This window comes from Cervus elaphus, chromosome 24 (genome assembly GCF_910594005.1).
Source record: "Cervus elaphus chromosome 24, mCerEla1.1, whole genome shotgun sequence".
In the NCBI taxonomy this organism is placed as follows: Eukaryota; Metazoa; Chordata; class Mammalia; order Artiodactyla; family Cervidae; genus Cervus; species Cervus elaphus.
Window position 1 is genome coordinate 48302028 of NC_057838.1, and position 19860 is coordinate 48321887.

A 19860-nucleotide genomic window follows, 5' to 3' on the forward strand; every position below is an offset into this window, starting at 1 on the left:
TGAACTTACGATCCAGGGATGACAACCCTGGTCTAAGCTGCCTGAAGGTGGGGTTTGCTCCACCTTTGATCACTGTGGTCCCCCCAGTGCCTGGAAAGGGCTGAGCAGTGGGCAGTGCTCCATCAGATTTGTGATGAAGAGAGGAGACAGAGGCACATTAAAGGGGTGCCATCATAATGGGGAAGTCAGGGCAGCGTCTCCCAAAATATGACATCGCAGTTGAGACCTTAAGGCCAAGTGGGAGTGAGCCAAGTATTGAGTTAGGCAGAGCAAGCATGGGAGCAGAAGTTTTGAAGGAAGACGTTTTAAGAGATCAGATGCAGACTCTGAAGCTATGAAATTCATGTAGCAACATTCACCCCAGCCTGGGCTCCCACCAGCAGTGCATATACATGGGTACATGCGCACACACACGCACACACACACACACACACACACACACACAAGCATAAAACTAATTTGCTCTGATGGCCGATTTACAGAAGAAAAATGGAGGACAGAATTACCTATTTTTTAAACTAGCCCGCCCGTGAGCCGATTTCATACTCTGGCCGACACTGCATTTTTGTTAGGGACATTAATCATAGGAGTGGTTAAAGACAGCTCAAATATCCCAACCCGTTCCCTCGAATGGAGGGAAAACAGAAATAATGAATAATTAAGTTTTCTTCATTAACATTGTTCCTGTAATCTTGCCTTGCTTTCCTCTGGAGGTAGATTACACTTGATTTGTACCAAGATATTTTTAATTGCCTTCAGCCAGACTGATGAGGGCTAAGGGCAGAGTCTGCAGTTTTTCCCACTTAAATACTGCCCCAGCTGAGACCCAGAGCTTCCTGGTGCTGAAGCTGGAAAAGGCAGGATGGGGCACTCAGATTTCCCTCCCACAAAACTGCAGGAAAGATTGAGGCCTTCTCTTGCTATTCCCAAAAGACAAAGCAGAAAGGTTTAAAAAGCTGCCTCTGTTTTCCAGTCCCCATCAGATTTTGCAGGATTCTCAGTCTCTCTGCTCCCGAGCCGTCTTCCCCAATCTCCCAGCTGTTCTCAGGACCTACGTGAGGGTTAAAAACGCGAGTATTGTTTTTATTGGCTTTTTTAAAAACTACAAGTTAGCCCCAAACTTGAGAAACTGCCATTAATATTTTCAAGATGTGGGTTCTAATTGCTCCACATTTTGGCAACTAGACTGCCTGGGCCACAGGAGGACAGCTGAGCCTCGGGGAGGAACTGCTAAGTAGCTGGAAATGCTTGGATGGCTGATTTCCCCAGTCCTGCAGCCTCCGAGGCCGCCGTCTACAGGAGGTTCACAGTCATCCAATTACACTGTATTTAAGCGAGGTGATTCACACATTTATTTATATAGGAATGGAGTCCAGAGTCATCTGAAACCCCCTTTTGGCTTCCATACTGTGAGGAGACAGACAGTGCTGGTGAAACCCAGGGAAGGAAGCTCTCGGAACCACAAATACAGTGACTGGGGGAGGGGGGAGCAGAGCAAGTGGACATCTGGATCCATTTGCTCACTAATCATATTTTGGATTGTTGTTTTTTTTTATTTCCCATACCCGCTTATGACTTCTCTAACTCTTCTTCTTCCCTTCTGTCTCCTTGTTAATATCCTGTCCCTTCCCAAACTCTTTCTCCTACTCCCACCTTTCCCCTCCCTTCAACCCTTTCTCCAAAACCCCACAGCCACTGACTTACAATTTGCCAGGACCAGTGAAGGACATCCCGTCCCCTTTGCCACTGCTGGGGACTGCTACAGTGCCGCCAAGTGCCCACAGGTACGTACCAGGGACACCAACCCACCGCCCCCAGGGATCCACAGCCCACCCTGGCCACCCCACCCCCACCCTGGGCTGCATCTGTTTCTGTAAATGTAATCAGAATGGCAGCTCTAGCTCTGCAAGGCAGTTTGGCCACCTGTATCCAGGCCTTACAGATGCTCCCAGCCTCTCAGCTCCTAGGGGTGCTTCCTAAGGAAATGGTCGCGGCCACGAGCCAGATTTCTGCATTCAGCAAAATGCGTCAGTGATCATGGTAAAATCTTATAAAGAAATCAGGTATCAGAGGGCAAGCTTTGGTTAAACAAATGATGATGTTCGTAAATGTTTAATGACTGGCTCTCCAAGGGATGGAGGCAGGGGGAAGCAGTGGTTTGTAGCATTTGCCCATTTATAGGGTGTCAGTTTTCTCCCTGACTGGTTTCAAGTCGTCAGTATCCTATCACACACAGGAGAGTTAGGGAGATGTGCACACGGTTGTCTCTCAAAAGGCAGTACAAGCAGATTCCAACACTCTGCTGTCAGATGTTAAAAATTCTGAATATTGCATGACACAGAAAAACTGTCAGTCCATTTTCCACTGTATAAGCGTGCAGCATCTGGACCAGGAAGTGCAAAGCTGTCTCCTGGATTCTGTCTCCAGCAGAGCTGCTCAGTGACAGTCTTACCCATTCGACAGTTGCGCAGGTTTTTGCCTCCTTAGAGGTGTGGCTTGTTAATAAAACAGGCTGTTATAATCATCCTTGGCTCACTTTGCCAAGTAGGCGTCAGTCTTTGCCACAGACTTCTGCAAGGAGAAGGCAGGAGACATATAATGAATTAGGTGATTCTGGACAGAAGAACCTGGCCCCAGTTTTTTCGCTGGTTTACATGAGGTCTTTATAAAGCTGTTGTCAGACTCTGTGTTGGAAATCTTCATGTTGCTGTGAGCCTTCACAGGTTCTAGGAATTGGGACTGGGAGATGCTCAGAGTGCCAGGCACTGCCTCCCCAGGATGCGTTTACACACAACCAGAGACCATCCAAAGACAAACACATCTGAGTTTTCTTTTAACGACGTGTTTTCTCAGCCCCAAGCTTTAGAAAGTATTGCTAAACATTTTAGAGAAGTGAAAAGGAAGCTCTCAGGGGAGAAAGAAAATAAACAAAGGACAGAATGTTAAAAGGGGCCTTTTCTCCATTACCCAGGAATTGAAAACTTTTGAAGTGCGGTTTCTTTAGAGCACTTGATGACTTCAAACACCCCATTCGTATGGGTTGCATTTAACAGCTTATAGATTGGCCGTCCCTGCCCTTTTCAAATGCCTCAGGATTTTCTTGTTTCGATATGTGCATCTTTGGGGAAACTTAAGTAAATGAGAGGTAATTTGCATTCGATTATTTTAATAACTCAGAGACAAAGGAACTGATTGATTTGCTAAATCCTGACACTAATGCAGTTGCTAAGTGAGAAAAGCAAAGCCAGAGAGAGGCTAACTTGTATTTTTTCCAGTCCATTCTTCAAACTGTATCAGATACTTTTAGAATTCAATTCCTTAGAAGTTTATTGAGCACCAACAATGCTGATGAAAGGTGGGAGTTTTTCAAATCACTTTTCCGGGGAAATGTCTGTAGAAAGCAGGACTATGCAAACTACTCTGGAGTCCTGCTTGTCCTCTGATCTGTGACTGCAGAGATTTCCAAGCAGAGCGATGTGTTTGACAATCTGCTTCTTTTTCCTCTTCATCCACTGCTGTTGCTTTAAGGATCTATGTATCATTAAGGGTGGGTTCCCCAAGAGCCCTCGACTCAAGATACAGCCAGAGTGTATGTTGTTATCCTGATCACAGTGCATGTGGCGTTATTATTACTGATGCTGGTGTTATGAGTATCTGCTGAGTGTTTACTGCACTTGAGACACTGTGCTCAGAATTTCTAAATCAGTGTAGCATTTAATCATCCACAGCATCCTGTGAGAACGCTCAGATGAGGCAGCTGAGAGGTGTGGAGAGGTCAGGTAACTTATCCAAACCTACGCTAGTGCTCGGGAGAGGCCAGATTTGATGCCAAGTACATCTGAGTCCAAATCCATGACAGCAGACGTGTCTGGCTGATCCCGTTTTCAGACAAGACTTGTACAGCATACACCCTTGTCCAGCAGAGAACAAAACCTCCCTTTGTCAAAGCTACATCTTTTGCTGACCTTTCTGGAATATCTAGTATTGCATGCCTTAATCACCTTTACTCTTAAATCAGCAGCAGGAGATAGTAGCTAAAACTCTCATGCCCTTTAGACTCTGAAGATAAGGCCTGTGGGGACAGAGATGTCATGAACTGGAGTGGGAAAGGACAGTAGGTCTACTGATGACAGGCAACTTTCAGAGTGCTAATTATCAACTAGGATGCTGGCTAAAAATGCAAATACCTGACCCTGAAAAGGCCAGAGAGAGAATAAGAACAAAAACTTGTTTATCACCTGCTCTGAAAAGGCAGATCTAGGCGGCATGTAATCTGCTCAGCTACGTGCTCAGACACTGAACATGGGGATCAGCATGACACATCCTGGGGCTGGAAGCCTGCTCCTTCTAAGAACTTTGACATCAAAGCATATCATGTCTGTCTTCTGAGATGTAGGCTGGACAGGTAGTCTTCATGGGAAACAGGATAAGGAAGGAAAGAAGAGGTTGTCCTTGGCAATAGTGAGGTCTGGGCATTGTGATCAGTGTGAATGCCCTCTTCAGGGGGAGGAAGGCTAGGAAGGTAAGAATTGGCCAGGTGGGCTAATGTAGCATATCCAGAAGCCAGTGTCTAAGGAGGCTAGGCAAGGAGGGTTTTGAGCATCCGGTGTAACCACAATCACAGATACCTGGGTGTTGAAGTCACTCAACACGACAGCCAATAACATCTGCGTGGTACTGTCATAAAGCAAGTTCCAAAAATATTTTTAAAACCTCACCTATTCTCTGCCAGGTAATGGGCTAGGTGTGTCATATCTTCTGTAATTCTGTCTTATTACCCATTTTACAGATGGCCTCAGGAAGGGTAAGCCGTTTGCCTGAGATCACACTAAAGGCCGAAGAGTCAGGATTCTAGGATAAATTCCTCCCCCTGACCACAGCACAACTGATGTTTTGGGCTGGATAATTCTCTGTTGTTGGGGACTAGGCTGTGCCTTGTAGGATATTTAGTAATAACTCTGGTCTCTCTGCATCAGCTGCTGGTGGCTCACGTACCCACCAGCTGTTTCATGGCAACCAAAAATGTCTCCTGAGGTTGCCAGATTTCCCGTGGGGGCAAAAATGTCCTCTGATGACATCCACTGATTTAGACCGCACTAAATCCTCCCATCACCTCTGTGAATAGGAATGTTCTTTGTTCCCAGTGTACAGACATAGGATTTAAGGCCCCTAAAGAGTTCATAAACTGTTTGGCATTTATGGGACCAACATGGAGAGGAAACCTCCAAGTTACAACTGATCCTGGAAGTCTTTATGGAAGAGCTAGGATGTAATATTGATATTTATTAAGACTATAATAGGGCTTTCTGATGGCTCAGCTGGTAAAGAATCCGCCTGCAATATGGGAGGCCTGACTTCGATTCCTGGGTTGGGAAGATCCCCTGGAGAAGGGAATGGCAACCCACTCCAGCATTCTTGCCTGGAAAATCCCATGGACAGAGAAGCCTGGTGGGCTGCAGTCCATGGGGTTGCCAAGAGTCGGACACGACTGAGCGCCTAAGCACAGCAAGACTGTATCAAGTGCCTCGTCATGTGTTGCAAACCATAACTGATGTAAATAAGCAAAGCACTGCCACGTCCCACCCCTCAGTAAGCTTACTGCTAATTGGAGAGGGAAAACGAGCACTTACAAAACAATAAGAAAATGCAGGACTAATACCAGTATTTTTGAATATCTGTTAGGGACCAGCCATACAGTCCTCAGCTAATTTCATTTAGTCCTCACTATACTACTCTGAGGAAGACACTCTTATTATTACCTTCCATTTTACAGATGGACAAACTGAGGTTCCTACAGAGTAAATCATCTGTCCACATTAAAAGCCTACCTTACACTTAGGTCTGATTAGGTATGAGCCTCCACCTCACTACTCTCTTTGATGTATTTAAGACCGTTTTGACAAAAACTGCATCCTGAGGCTCAGAGAGGAAGCCTTCACCCACTGCGGTTCTTGCAGAAAGCACACTTTTCACTCCCAAACTGCTCATGAATCTATTTAAGATGCCTTTGTGGAGTCATTTTTGCAAGAGAGAAATACACAGAGACAGATGGAGAAGGCCAGAAAGGCTCTCTGCTGCACTGTCTCCTTGGAAATAAAAATGGAAACACCCGAGGCCACCTTGGCAAGGAATCCCACAGCGCAGCTGGGAGGTGTGGGTTCCCTGGGCCTGGCAGCTTGGCCGGGCCCTACCTTGGTCCAGCGCAGCCCGCGCGCGCCCTCTGCAGGCTAGTCCCGACAACGCGCCGCTCCTTTGAAGTCTCGCCCCGCTGTGCTTAGGACTCGGCGTGCTCAACACCGTGGGGAGCTGAAGCCCAGGAAGCTTTGGCAGCGAGATCTTGTTAAAAAAATTACACTGTGGCATTTTGTTCCTGTAGGAATCTGATAATTGTGAGCAACATCAAGATTGCTGTGTTAGGGACGCAGAATAGCGGTGGTTGAGAGTGAGGACTTTGAAGTTAGGAAAATTTGAGTTGGGCTTTTTGTGTCTCCTGGAGAAGTTAATCACCTTCGCCAGGCCTCCCTGTCCCCATCTGTGAGGAAAATCCCCTTCAGATTGCTCTTGCAAGGATGGATGAGATGATGCATGTAAAGTGCCTCGTTCAGAACCGCCCCCCACCACCACCACTACAAAGAACCCTCAGTCATTAGTTAGCTATCATAATGAATTAATATCTTTCTCCAGGTTACCTTTTGATTGTGTGGGACCTTTGCTCAGGATGTCACGTGGACTAAAAATCTTGTTCACTGGCCATTTATTCCAGGGTCGTTTTAGCATCAACCTTTACGGAACCGGTTTGTCTCTAACTGAATCTGCCAGGTGGATCTCCCAAGGGAATTACGCCGTCTCTGACATCAAGAAGTCTCCGGTAAGGGTCCCCATGGCTTGGAGGATGAGTTCTGTTTTCTCCTCCTCTTTCCCTCTCTCTGAGGCTATGGTGCTAAAGGAACTTCCTCAAACCATTTTACAAAGTGTCAGGAAGAAAACTGAGGACATAAATGGAAGGTTGGCACGTGGACAGGTGAGTGGAGCAGAGTCTTGCTTACCCTTCCGATGAATTCTTCCCAGAGATATGAACCTGAGTACCAGGAGCAATTAGAAGGATGCCTAACCAGGAAGCCGAAAGCACGCAGCAGCCTCTAAGGGTGCGTGTGGCTCAGATATCTTGCAATTAATTAACCAACATGCAGTTAACCTATGCGAGCTTAGGGACAGTGATGCCTGTTTCAGAAGAAATGAAATAATACAAAAAGGGCTGGGAAAAGGAATCATTCATCAGGAGGGTTTCTGAAGAATGAGAGAAAAACTCACAGGCTCTACAAGTCAGTTCTTCCTGCTCTAAAATCTAGCTGTTCACAGTGGGATCACCCCAGAGCACCCGAATTACCTGGCAACTTGTTGACAGTGAAGATTCTAGGGCCCCAGAGCTTATGAGCAAGACCTACAGCTGAGCAAGCTCTCAGATGGACACTCTGAATCTGCTCTGGTCTGGTTGCTCAGCCTGGGGGTATGTTAGAGTCACTTTGGAAAGCTTAAGATGCATGTACCTGGGCCTCATCCAGATTCACTGAAAGGGAATCTGTGACAGGGGCAGAATTTCACATTTCCCAGGGGTGTCTAATGTCTACTGGGGCAGGAAGCGCTGCCCTTTCCAGCCAAGAAGTTCTGAGGACGCGGGGCAGGAGCTGACCCACAGGCAAATGGAAAACTTACAAGGTGTGGCCTGTAGCCCCAGTCCTGCCACAGCTGTGACCTCTGTCTCAGGGTCTCCTCAGAAAAGTAAGTAATGGAGAGAGAAGAGGACCAGAAAGTGGGGTATTACTCTGAGGTGAGGTTGCCGACAAAATACAGGATGCTCAGTTAAATTTGAATTTCAAATAAGGAAGATTTTTGATTTTTTTTTTTTTTTACTATAAGCACATCTAAAACATTGTATGGGACATACTTTTTCTTTTAAAAAAAGTGTTGTTTATCTGAAATTCACATCTGACTGAGCAGCCGGTGTTTTTATTTGCTAAACCCTATCAAAATCTGAATATAAAGAAACAGCTCAATCAGCCTGCTTCCACCCAGGAAGAGAAGAAACATCAATTATGATGTTCCAGGAATATTTCAGAGGTTTTTTTAGCTTCAAGGGTTAAATCTGTGTCTTTGAAAAAAAAAACTTCTTCTTTTCTCTGTGAAGGTCAATTAACTCCTTCAACTCTGATTTAACTAAATGGCTATATCGATTGCTTATAATTTAATCATTAATATTTTTGCTTGTACTGAAAGAAATAAAGAGAACCAAGAGACAGCACACTTGCTGTGCTTTACAGTGGGCCCAGAAATTATGTTCTTGTGTTCTACTTTATATTATGTTGCAGTGACCAGGAGAGACAAAAAAAATGCATTGCCTCAAACGTGGTCATACTTAAACCATGATTATGTAGAAAACCATCTATGTGAACAGTGTTGAAACCTTAGTTTTAGTTTTGTTAGGGTCATTGCAGTGTTCGTCCAGAACCTAAAAATAATTGCGGCCTGGAGCGCCACCTTGTGCAGACAATGATCACTGCCCTGCCGAGATGGGCTGGTTGTTCCCCTAGCCGTAGGAGGAGGTTCCGCCTGTGCCCAAGGGAATTGGTTTCACAGTTGCCTGTCAGAAATTTTCTTTTTTTTTTAAATCTTGGTGTTCCATGACAGCTCAGAGAGACAGCTCAGAATTAGTCTCAAGGGTCTGTCGAGCACTCCTTATTAATCCCCATGAGCCAGAGCTAAGCAATCTGTAGCTCCTCGCAGCACCAGAAATGAGGCTGTGTGTGCCTGGCCTGCTGTGCAGCTCACAGAGCAGCATCCTCTAGGGATGCTCCGTGGAAATAGGCTTCCACAGCCTGAGACACTTGGGGGAAAATTGTATATTTCATTTCCTTCTGGAAGAGTCACAGTAACCATGCGTGTATTGGAGGTTGGAATAAAGTGTACGGGAAGGAAACCTGTGTGCTTCTATTGAAGCCAGCATTTCCCTAAATCAGTGGTTCTCAGACTTGGGCCAGGACTTGCTGAAACACAGCCAGCCTGGGGAGGGGCCTGAAATGTACATTCCCAACAATTTCCCCGGTGCTGCTGATGCCCTGGTCTGGGACCACGTTTTGAAAACCACTGACCTAAGTTAAACCAGTCACAGAGCCTTCTCTTCAAAGTCAGACCTTAATTTCCCCAAATTACCATTGTTCCACACAACACACTTTGAAAAACTGTGTCACATCCTGCTCCCAGCTTGCCTTACCACTGTCTTGCTTCTGAGGGGCTAAAGCCAATCTGCTGTATTTTGTACAGATCCTGGCCAGTCCTGATCGATTCTCCAAACAGCCCTGCTTTGATTCAGTCCTCTCATCTTCACGCTTCACTTTCTTTCACTTTTCTGCCAGGAGCACCAGATGGAGAAACACAATGGAATCCTCCATTTTCTAAACCTGCTTGGTGATAAAATGTTTTTTCCCCAAGAAAAACTAATGGAAAGCTCTAGTCATTCAGGGTAAAACTGAATTACAAGAACCACTTGTAGGATGGGTACACGGTCTCACCAACAGGAACAGACCTGGTAAAAATAAGTCTCAGTGTCAGGCTCATTATTGGCTGCCCGTATATATGTAGTGGGAAGAATTCTAATTTTTTTTTTTTTTACTGATAAGGATTTTTGTTATTGAAATAGCCTCTATTATTGAAAGAGCCTCTGTTTACTGGACAGTTTGCATGCCTTCAGCCCCATTCCTTCAGGTTACTCATTGAATTCTTGGGAGAGCACTGTCATCAAAGCCCACAGAAGCCACAGAGTATAGAGGTTAAGCCTTCAGGCCCTTATGTCATATCGCCTGACGTGTTTTTACCAGTTTGGCCATCATGGCAAGTTATTTAATTTCTCAGGGGCCTCAGTTTCTTCACCTATAAAATGGGTGGTCTTACCCAGTTGGGTTCTTGTGGAGCTTAAACGAAATAGGGAGATAAAGCTGTTTGCATGTCCCTGGACAGGCAGCAGGGGCACAGGAAGCGTTAGCTGTCGATGTTACCACATTTTTACCGGCCTAAGGCTTGCCCTTGGTCACGGTGGTGAAAGATGCAAGCTGGCTCGTGATGGGAGGATGGGACTGCAGCCTGCGCAGAGGCTGAGCCGGGACCTGGCCGGTCCCCACCACACCGCGTGGATTTTGTCTACACGGGCCCTGCCCCATCCAGGACTGAGGCCTATGGGACACCTCCTGGGTCCAGGCATGGGCTTCTACACAAATGCTGTGACTGTACCAAGTTTCTGCTCTGTGGGTGAGGGGCAGCCAGACAGAAAGGGGGGAACTGGCCCACCTGTAAGATTGGAGAGATAAGGTTGACATTCTAAGCTCCTCTGCCAGTGATATTCTGTGCTTGCCCAACTTATGAGTGCACTCAGGATGTGAGAGGACCCTCAGCGCCCCCCATCCGGGAGAGGCCCCCTGCCACCACTCCCCCCACCCCGAAAGGTGCCCATTCTCGGAGCTACTGTCTCGCCTTCGGTCCTGGAGGAGGTTCCAGAATGGCCCTCAGAGCCAGGCGCAGTGAAGCAGGCCCCTGTAAGCAGGGCGGGAGGGGCGTCCTTGGGCCTGTGTGCTGCTCTGTGTTCTAGGGGACGGGGCCGGGGCTGAGAGGCGCTGGGAGCCTGAACCCTGAGGCCCAACCATCACTGTTTTTCTGAGGGAAGGGCTCTAAATCCAAGAATTACTTTGAAATTAAAAATTAAAGTTGTATTACTGTATGGGAGATGGATTCAGTTCCTGTTTTTGTTTTGTTTTGTTTATCTTTTAGTTCATTTACAACCAATGGAGTTTAAGTAGCATGAGATAAATGTGTGTGTGTGTGTGTGTGTGTGTGTGTGTGTAGCAAGCAAAGAATCAGTTCTCTTTTATCTACTATAAGCTGCGTCCTAACACACAATTGATTTGTGAAAATTCAGTTATCCACCAAGTATAAAAATCATACATTTACTACAGACAAGTGGAGTGAAACTACCTTTTATATATGTGTACATTTTATTCTGTATGATCCCATAGAAGTTAGATATTTATACATTGTGTGTGTGTGTGTGCGTACATTTGTGTATGTGTGATTAGGACTTTATTTGGAAAAAAAACAAATACTGTTGTTTTTTTTTTTTAATGGGCACTTTCACTCCCAGCAGCTCCAAAGAAATGTAAATAAGCATACTTCAATCAAAGATGTGCTGGCTTCCCTAAATTACACAAATCAACCTCTCTTGGTCATATTGACTGCAGAAAGCAGAGAAAAGAGTGAAAAGTATGAACTATAAACTGTTCTTAATGGAACACAGAGTCGCTCATTTTAATTATATGTAATAGCTCAAACTCTGCTGACAAAATATTTGTTGAAAAGAGATTTTTAGTGGACCTGCTTTAATGGAGAAATAAAAATGATTTACAGTTAATGTTTCATTGTATGAGAGTGGGTACTTCTAAAGTGCTGGAAAACATACCTTTTTCTCTGAAATAGGCACTGTTTCCATGACAATCATGTTTATGCTATTTATTTTCTCAGTACATATATTTTTTATTCTGTACTAGAAATAAGTGTTAGTTCAACCTTTACCTAAATGACGTTAATAGAGTCCTAGTTAATGAAATAGCATGAACATTGCAGAGCGAGTATCAGTGATTTTATAATTACCCAGACTATTCCTTATCTCCATGAGAACAGGCTATGATGGAAACTCACACATTAAAAAGCACCATTATGACAATGATCACTAATAATTGAGCACATACATTAGGCCAAGTGCTATTCTGGGTACTTTATATGCTTTCTTTCATTTGCAGCAAACCTATAAGGGGAGACTTGTATTATCCCCATTTTACAGATACACAAGAAAACTGAGGTTTAAAGAGGTTATTTAAAGATATGATGCAAGTCTGAGGCAATCTGATCTCTGCTGCTGGGGAAGGAAGAGTTTGGGTGGGAAAAAAAGCTTTAATGAGACAGAAGGCATTTCTACTATGTCAGCATCCTTAAGGCCAGCAGACCTACATACTTCAGCCTAGGGGGAAAGTTCCTGGCTAGAAAGCCAGTTGATCTGGCATCAGAACTAGTTGATGATGTCAGACCAGCGCCAGAGCTAACGTGGGCCCCTAAAACCAAGACCCAGTGGGGCGATAGAACTCAGTCTTCCAACTTATTCTTGTGCATGCATGCTTAGTCGCTCAGTCATGTTTGACTCTTTGTGGCTCCTTGGACTGTAGCCCACCAGGTTCCTCTGGCCGTGGTATTTTTCAGGAAAGAATACTGGAGTGGGTTGCCACTTCCTCCCCTGGAGGATCTTCCTGACTAAGGGATCCAACCCACATCTCCTGCGTTGCGGGCCCATTCTTTACCACTGAGCCATCAGGGAAGCCCTTCAAGTTAATCTCACTCATAATTAAAAGCATGCAAATTGTTAAGAGAGTGAAACTTACATGATTTTTTTCTTCAAAATTGGCAACTATTTTTCTTTTTTTAATGAGGTTATTCATTGTTTTCAAAAGACTTCGGTAGTTGGGCCATATGAATCAAATATGGCCCAAAGAGATCCTGAAATGTGCACACAAGTATGATTCACACCAGCTTTAGTCCCAGTGGAGAAAAACATCTTAGATGCCAAACCTTGTACAGGAGTCAGGGGTAGAGGGTGGCTCATGTGACATGGTAATTTACAGACTGGGATATGATGCCACAGCTAAACAAGGGGTTTTTCATAGCATGGGGGAAGGATTACGGGGGCTGATTAGCAGGGCCATTTGAATTGCAGCTCACAGAGAAGAGCGTACTTGTTCAGCCTTCTTCGATTCATTCAACAAATGTGTGTTTAGACCACTGCTAGGTTCTGGGGACCCTAGTATTCTAACAAGGCACTGGCCTTGGCATCATGGGACTTACATTCCAGTGGGGGAAGACAGACATAGAGAACTACCCCATTTTGTAGGGTGCTGTGCAGCTGGTAACTCGGTCAGCACGATTTCTCAGAGGAAGTGGCCTCTGGGCTGAGTTCTGCAGAATTTACCAGACAAAAGCTTGTAAATGCACAGAGTCCAGTTCACACAGAGAAGGAGAGGGCAGAGAGTTCCAGCTAGAGGAGCCACATGTGTGAAGGCCCTGTGTTAAGAGGCATGTTAGAGGAACAACCCTAAGAAATGCAGAGGGGAAGAACAGAGCAAGACAGATGCAGACAGGTAGGACTGTACAAGGCTAGAGACCAGGGTTCAGCAAAGCTTTTCCATAAAGGACCAGATAATGAATATTTTAGGTTTTGCCATCCAGAAGGTGAAAATCATGGATATTACATATGTATTTATATGACAAGAGTGAAAACAAATTTGCACAAAAAATTTAGTGATTAAACCCAAAGCAGAATAGTAATTGAGTGTAAATTTTTGTTATCCAGAATCTACCAAGGAAATGAATGAAATATTGAGAAAGGATAACATTTTGCTTAATCAGTGTTCTCTGTTAGCAAAATTGCTTCAAAGTGTATGTTTGTTAATGCTGATCTGAAATGAGATGTTCTGCACTTCATCTTTATGAATGTCTTTTTGCAAAGATAGGTATTGCCAAACACTACTGTCGTCTACAGCCACAGCATTTTAATTGAGCGCATGCATGCCCTGGGAGCTGTTGGTGGGATTCCGTTAGGTTTTTCACTTGGTATTTGCCTTTCTGCACATCATTACATTACAGATGAATCACTTGTACCTGAAGGTGAGATGGGAGCTCTCCTCAGTTACCTTATTAGATGGATTTTCAAATATGAAATTTTCCTTTGCACTTACATCCATGTCCAAAAAATGCTGCTGAAACTGTAGTTCACACTCACAAAGTATATCCACTGTAAATGTATGTGGAATAGCAATCAAGCTTCTCATTTTTAACATTTGACAGATTGGGAAGTGTACAAAGAACCTTAACATGATTTATGATTCAAACAATGTTAGTTGTTATTGAAATGACTTTACCACAGTATAACTTTTGCCTGTAAGTGCAGTTTTTGCCTTGTAATTTTAGCTTCAGTTCATTAAGAAACATTATCAAGTCAGCAGCAAAAGGTAATGTCCAAAGCCATTAAGTGTTCAATGACATTGATTGAGAACAGTTCTTCTAGTTCAGAAAATTATTTATCCTGTCCCTGAGCTCAAAATTCATGATAAAACTTTACCACTCCTAAGTCATCCAACTGCTATATGTTAGGATAAGTCAGAGTATTCAACTTCTAGTCCTGACCCACAAATTCCCAAAACTGATGAAGATAAAGTCTATCATAGAAAAAGAAGTTCATTATTAACACCATGGGTTCCATGACACTAGAGAGGTTCTTGTATTTTCCACAGTGAATAATCACAGGCTTTAAACATCTTACATTTTCACAAGCTTTGTAAATCAGTCCAAATAAAACTTTTCCTTCTCCACACATGGGTCTTACCATTATTAGTTGTCAACACATCTTAGCAGATTCCTCTTCAGTTTTTCCGACTAGTATTTTCTCTATCTCTTGGACATACTGTCACCCATACTTCTTCCACACAGAGCATTCATAGAGACTGATTATTTGGTTCCTTCACAACTCAGCACAGTCTCCTCAAACAGCTGAAAGAGTATCAGTAAAATCTGTCTTCTCATCAAAAACCACAGGAAACCATTCCAGTTTGCTTCATTTTTTAATTGTTTATTGATGTGGCTCCCAAATGTCATTAAATTTTTGAGCAACTAGTCTTGCCAAAAGGATAACAGTGTTCAACAAATTGATTTTCTCTGGACATATGCCTTCTGCTGTTACAATTAAACAAGATTTCATGAACTCACCTCCTAGTAGACTGTTTTCTTTGTGTCACTAACAAATGAGCCACTTGGACACTTACATATTTTCATCTTTTATCCTTGCTCACTTTGATTTCTTATTTTTGTGAAGAATTACACTATGATGAGATATTCTAAGTTTTCCAAATTCCTGAGCATTGCTTGCCTGGGAGTTGGGAATACCATGCACATGCTAAGTGTGGTGATATTGGTGTATAGTGTATTCTTTTAGCACAACTTCGGTGTCATTGTGTGCTTCCCCGTTGGCTCAGGAGCAAAGAATCTACCTGCAGTGCAGGAGACGCAGGAGGCACAGGTTTGATCCCTGGGTTGGGAAGATCCTCTGGAGGTGGACATGGCAACCCACTCCAGTATTCTTACTGGGAAAATCCTGTGGACAGAGGAGACTCGTGGGCTACAGTCCATGGGGTTGCAAAGAGTTGGACATGACTGAGCACGCACATACACAGTAATCAGTGCATGATGAACACAGTGCTTTGCCATGTAAATGTGACAATAGAATAATCCATCCTACTGTACCTTAAAAGTACAATAAAACCTACTTTTGTTGTCTTATTTTGGCGTATACTGGTTATAAAAAAAAAAGAAAATGTTCTAATACTGCAATATGCATGGCACTCAAAACAGGTTACAGTGTATCACTGTGACTTGTGTGCGGAGTAGCAGGGTGAGGCTGTGAAACCAACCACTCACCCTGCTGTTGTAACGTGAAAGCAGCCACGACGTGAGAAAAGTAAATGGATGAGGCTGTATTCTGATAAAACTTTACTGATGGGCCCTGAAATTTGAATTTTATGTCTTTTCTGTCTATCAAGAAATAGTATTCTCTGTTTGCTGCTTCCCAACCATTTAAAAATATAAACGCTCTTCTTGACACTGGCAACTATGTCATTAATCAGGTTAAAAGCAAAACAATTCTTTTGAGTGGTTTCCTTTGGTTCTTGATGAGTAGATAGATTTCTACTGAGACTCTTGAGCTGTGTGTTTGAGGAGACCATGCTGAGTGTGAAGGGACTAAAGATTAGTCTCCATGAATGGTCTATGTGGGAGAAGTGCAGGTAAGGATATTTCCAAGAGGATGAGAAAGCGTTGGGGCCAAAAGACTGAAGTGCACTCTGTCAAGATACAGGCCGTGCAAACACAGGGGACACACAGGCCATCGTTTCTCAGCTCCTGCTTTAGACCGTGGTGAGGATGTTGGTCCCCACTTCTTCTGAGAAGTCCTACCTGCTGTGCATACAGGAATGAGTCCCCCCAAAAGCCAGTTCAAGCCCTGGAACCATAGTAGCCAAGCAAGTGGACTAAGATGATTCATCTTTTTTTTGCAGGATGGTATCCGGGTCGTCGGGAAATGCGGTGGTTACTGTGGAAAATGTGCTCCGTCCTCTGGCACTGGCCTGGAGATTCGAGTTTTATAGTTAAGGTAAGTGTCTCTGGCCCTCTCTCTCTTTCTTGCACTCTCTCTCTTGCCCTCTGGCTCTCTCTCATTCTTTCTGCAGTCTAATGATTAGCAAGTGTAGGTGGGTCGCTTGCCCCCAGACAGGGGAAGTTGAGCCAGTGCTTTTCAGCCTTGCGTCTCCTGCTCAGCTGTCCTCGCATGCCTGCGGCCATCTGCTCTCCACCTTGGACACGCGGTCCCCAGACATCCTGCACCATTTCCTCTGCAGTGCTTATTAAAAATGCTGCTCCCTGGGCTCCGTCTCTAGAAGTCCTACTACGTTGAGTGGAGGTGGATCTAGAAATCTGTATTTTTAATGCAGGAAATTCTAATGCAGAAGATTCACAGCTCAGCCTTTGAGAAATACTGCCGAGGGTATTACAAGAGTAATATTAATAACAGTCATTGACCCCTGACTGTGTGTCAGGCACCATGTTGGGTAGGCATTATTTCCGTGCATCCTCACAGCAAAGCCACAGTCTAGGGCTGTTATCCTCATTTTACTGACGGAAGCTGAGATCCACAACAGTTAAGCAGCTGGCTTAAGTTCACCACAGATTTCCTTGGCAGGACCCAGGAGGGTCCTACCCACAGCCAATGCTCTCAGTTGCACACTTGTAACTCACGATGTGATCCAAGGACCAGCCTGATCTGTATCACATGGGAGCTTATTAGAAATTTGGGATCTCTGGCCTCATTCCAAATCTTCAAAGTCAAAATCTGCATTTTAACAAATGCGCAGTAGAGTTTCCCTGTTAAAAGTTTGACAGTTCCTGTCGTGACTACATTATGCTGGCATGCACTCCCTCTGCTGGGCAGAGAAGTGAACTGATCACTCCTTTTCTCATCTCATTGCCCTTCATGTATAAGAGATGAGCTCAACCAACTCACGCGACCCTCCTACATCTTCCTTCAAGCTTCCAGCAGCCCATTATCCTTTTTAGGCTCTTCAAGATCCTGGCAAAGGAGTGTATAGCTTACACTTGTGTATCAGTTTCAGTGTTTAATCATCTGTATTAAAAATTATGAACTTAAGGTAGAAATATTTCCACTGCAGGAAGCACCAGGGCGGGGGGAAAGGAAACTGAAAACAAACTTAAGTAACCGAGATGTCTAAGCAGTGGTCTGTCTCCAGGCATGGTTGGATCTTGAGGCTCACAGTCATCAGGGCTCTTTCTTTCTCTATCCATCAGCAATGCTTGCTTCTTGAGTGACTTTATTCTTGGGCAGATCATCTCCTCCACACCATGGTCCCTGGCAGTTCTAGGCTTACATCATCTTTACATCTCATGGCCCTTAGTAAATGCTCACCTCTGACATCTGTTTTGCACAAGAACTCTGGGTCTGATTTGTCACATGGCCATTTCTGAACCAGTCATAACGTCCAGGAGACTGGGATCATGTACCCACCTAGAGTCAGGTGGCTGACAGCTTCATTTGGAAGAGGGATGGTTGCCAAAGGACCAGAAAGAGTTTGTTATCAGAAAAGAGGAGATGGAATAAAGGAAGGTGAAGTCAGGGGATCTCCATTCGATTTGTATTATATATATTTTATATCTAATAAAGTGTATTTTATATGTATCTTATGAGTAGTAACATTTGAATGAGCACATACACATAATATTTACATGTCTTTTCCAAAGGACTAGAAGGAAATACACCAGTATGTGAAGAACATTATCTCAGGCTGGGGAAATCACAGGCTGGTGGCTTTTTATTTTATTCTTTATATATCCTTGAAATTTCTGGTTTATTGTAGCAAGCATTATTTTTTAAGTTCTATATGTAAAAATTTCTGACTTACCTATTCTTGACTTATGTCATTTGAGACAAAAGATTTACATTTCCTGGTTGGTTCATTTGCTTTCAGGTGCTCAGAAGAGGAAGCCATTATGGGATGGATGAAGGATAGTGATGAAATACCTCCACCTTAAAATGTGTGTGTGTGTGTATGAGAATTTGTGTGCCTGTGTGTGTGTGTACATATGCATATATATATACTTATATACACATACATATGTATATATATGTGTGTGTATATAAATGTGGAATAACCTAATGATGTAAAGTTTAATATTTATGTTTGAAATTATTTATTGTGATGTAATATTTTTGTACGTAAAATGATTCTATTATGACTGCCTTTCACATTATTTCGTCCCCTGCAGTCAGACCACTGCATTTTACGTACTCTACATTATATGTAGTACTATGACAAAAGTGATCCTTTATTATCACGGTACACTATTGTTTACTTTCTATCTGTAAATGTTTTATGTTACTTTTTTTAATTGTAATTTTTTATAAGAAACAACTTAGCTACCATCAAGGTGCTACAAGAGTTGTATGAGGATATTGTTGGCATTTCTAGGAATGTGTCATTAGCCAATTGGTAATTTAGTGATGTCACAGATTGTACCAGCTATTAATTATGTTAAGTATCTATTCAGTTTCATGTGATCTCTGGGAAAAAAAAATTGCTGCCTTGGTGCTAATATTGTGTGTATCTAAGTGATAATCAGACTCAGAACTGTAAACACTTTTAATAGAAGGGAGAAGCCGAAGGACAACTTTAAATGGACAGTCACTTGGATAAAATAAGACCAACTGTTTACCCTTGTTTTTAGACCTGGCTTCTTGAGAAGAGAATGGGACTTTGTTCTTGTTGTTATTCTTATCAATACTTTGCTTCAGTTAATGGTGCCTTTGTCTCTCTGGTTAAAGAGAGGGTCCTTCAAGCAGCTTCATTACAGCGTGACATTGAGCCAATGAGAGCCGCTCAGCGTTTTGCCAAGATACTCTGAAATGGTGTCTATGTCAACAATTGCGACAGAGGATGCCTGGGGTGGGGGTGAACTTCAGCCTCCCCAGCACATCTGAAGAAATCCAGAACCGGAATCTTAGTCATCAGGATTGCCTTTTGCATGAAAACTTTGGCTGGTGACTTAGCCCCTCTGAGCCGTGAACCCTAAACCCTGTCAGTGTCCATGGCTGCTGCAGTAATCGGCATTCAGGAGTAAAATGAACTATGGAGTACAAGATGCCTGAGTCTGTCTTATCTTTGGATTCATTTATCTGTGGAAGTCCTGTTGGTTACTTCTTTCCAAAATGGAACTGCCAAAGCTATGGTCTGTCTGCTCTTCCAGTCTGACGGAAGAGGAGTCGTCACCCCTGTCAGACACTCGATTTGAGAAACCTTGCCACTTCCAAATGCCAAAGAGATTAGGAGAAACTGTCAGTATTCTTCAAACCCACACAAACTGCAGAGTGCTCCAGGAAGTTATGTTCAATGTATGAATAAGTGTTATTCTCCTTTATTAATACATTGTGAAAATATACTGCGAATAAATACCATGACCACATCCAAACATTTGTGTTTCATGTGATTTCTGGACACTTGATTCAAGATGGGATGAACATGCCTCTAGTTTTGTTTTGTTTTTTCTAGTTTTTAAGATTACCATATTGAGAAGAAATGCAGGCTTTCTTAATCCCATTGATTGCATTTGCCATTCTGGAGACAGATAAAGAATGGGGACTATCTCAAGATTTGTTTT

General features: G+C 43.5%; 1 protein-coding gene across 2 annotated transcripts in view; it reads left to right on the forward strand.

Moving 5' to 3' along the window:
* The window catches only part of ADAMTS9 (ADAM metallopeptidase with thrombospondin type 1 motif 9), a 164393-nt gene extending 144722 nt beyond the window's left edge, over positions 1 to 19671 (forward strand). For both annotated transcript variants that reach the window (XM_043885648.1, XM_043885649.1), the window contains 4 exons: positions 1693 to 1784; positions 6764 to 6868; positions 16194 to 16288; positions 18174 to 19671. In XM_043885648.1, the coding sequence (XP_043741583.1) occupies positions 1693 to 1784; positions 6764 to 6868; positions 16194 to 16283 (287 nt within the window). In that variant the 3' untranslated portion in view covers positions 16284 to 16288; positions 18174 to 19671. The remainder of the gene's footprint in view (positions 1 to 1692; positions 1785 to 6763; positions 6869 to 16193; positions 16289 to 18173) is intronic.
* The last annotated feature ends 189 nt before the right edge of the window (positions 19672 to 19860 follow it).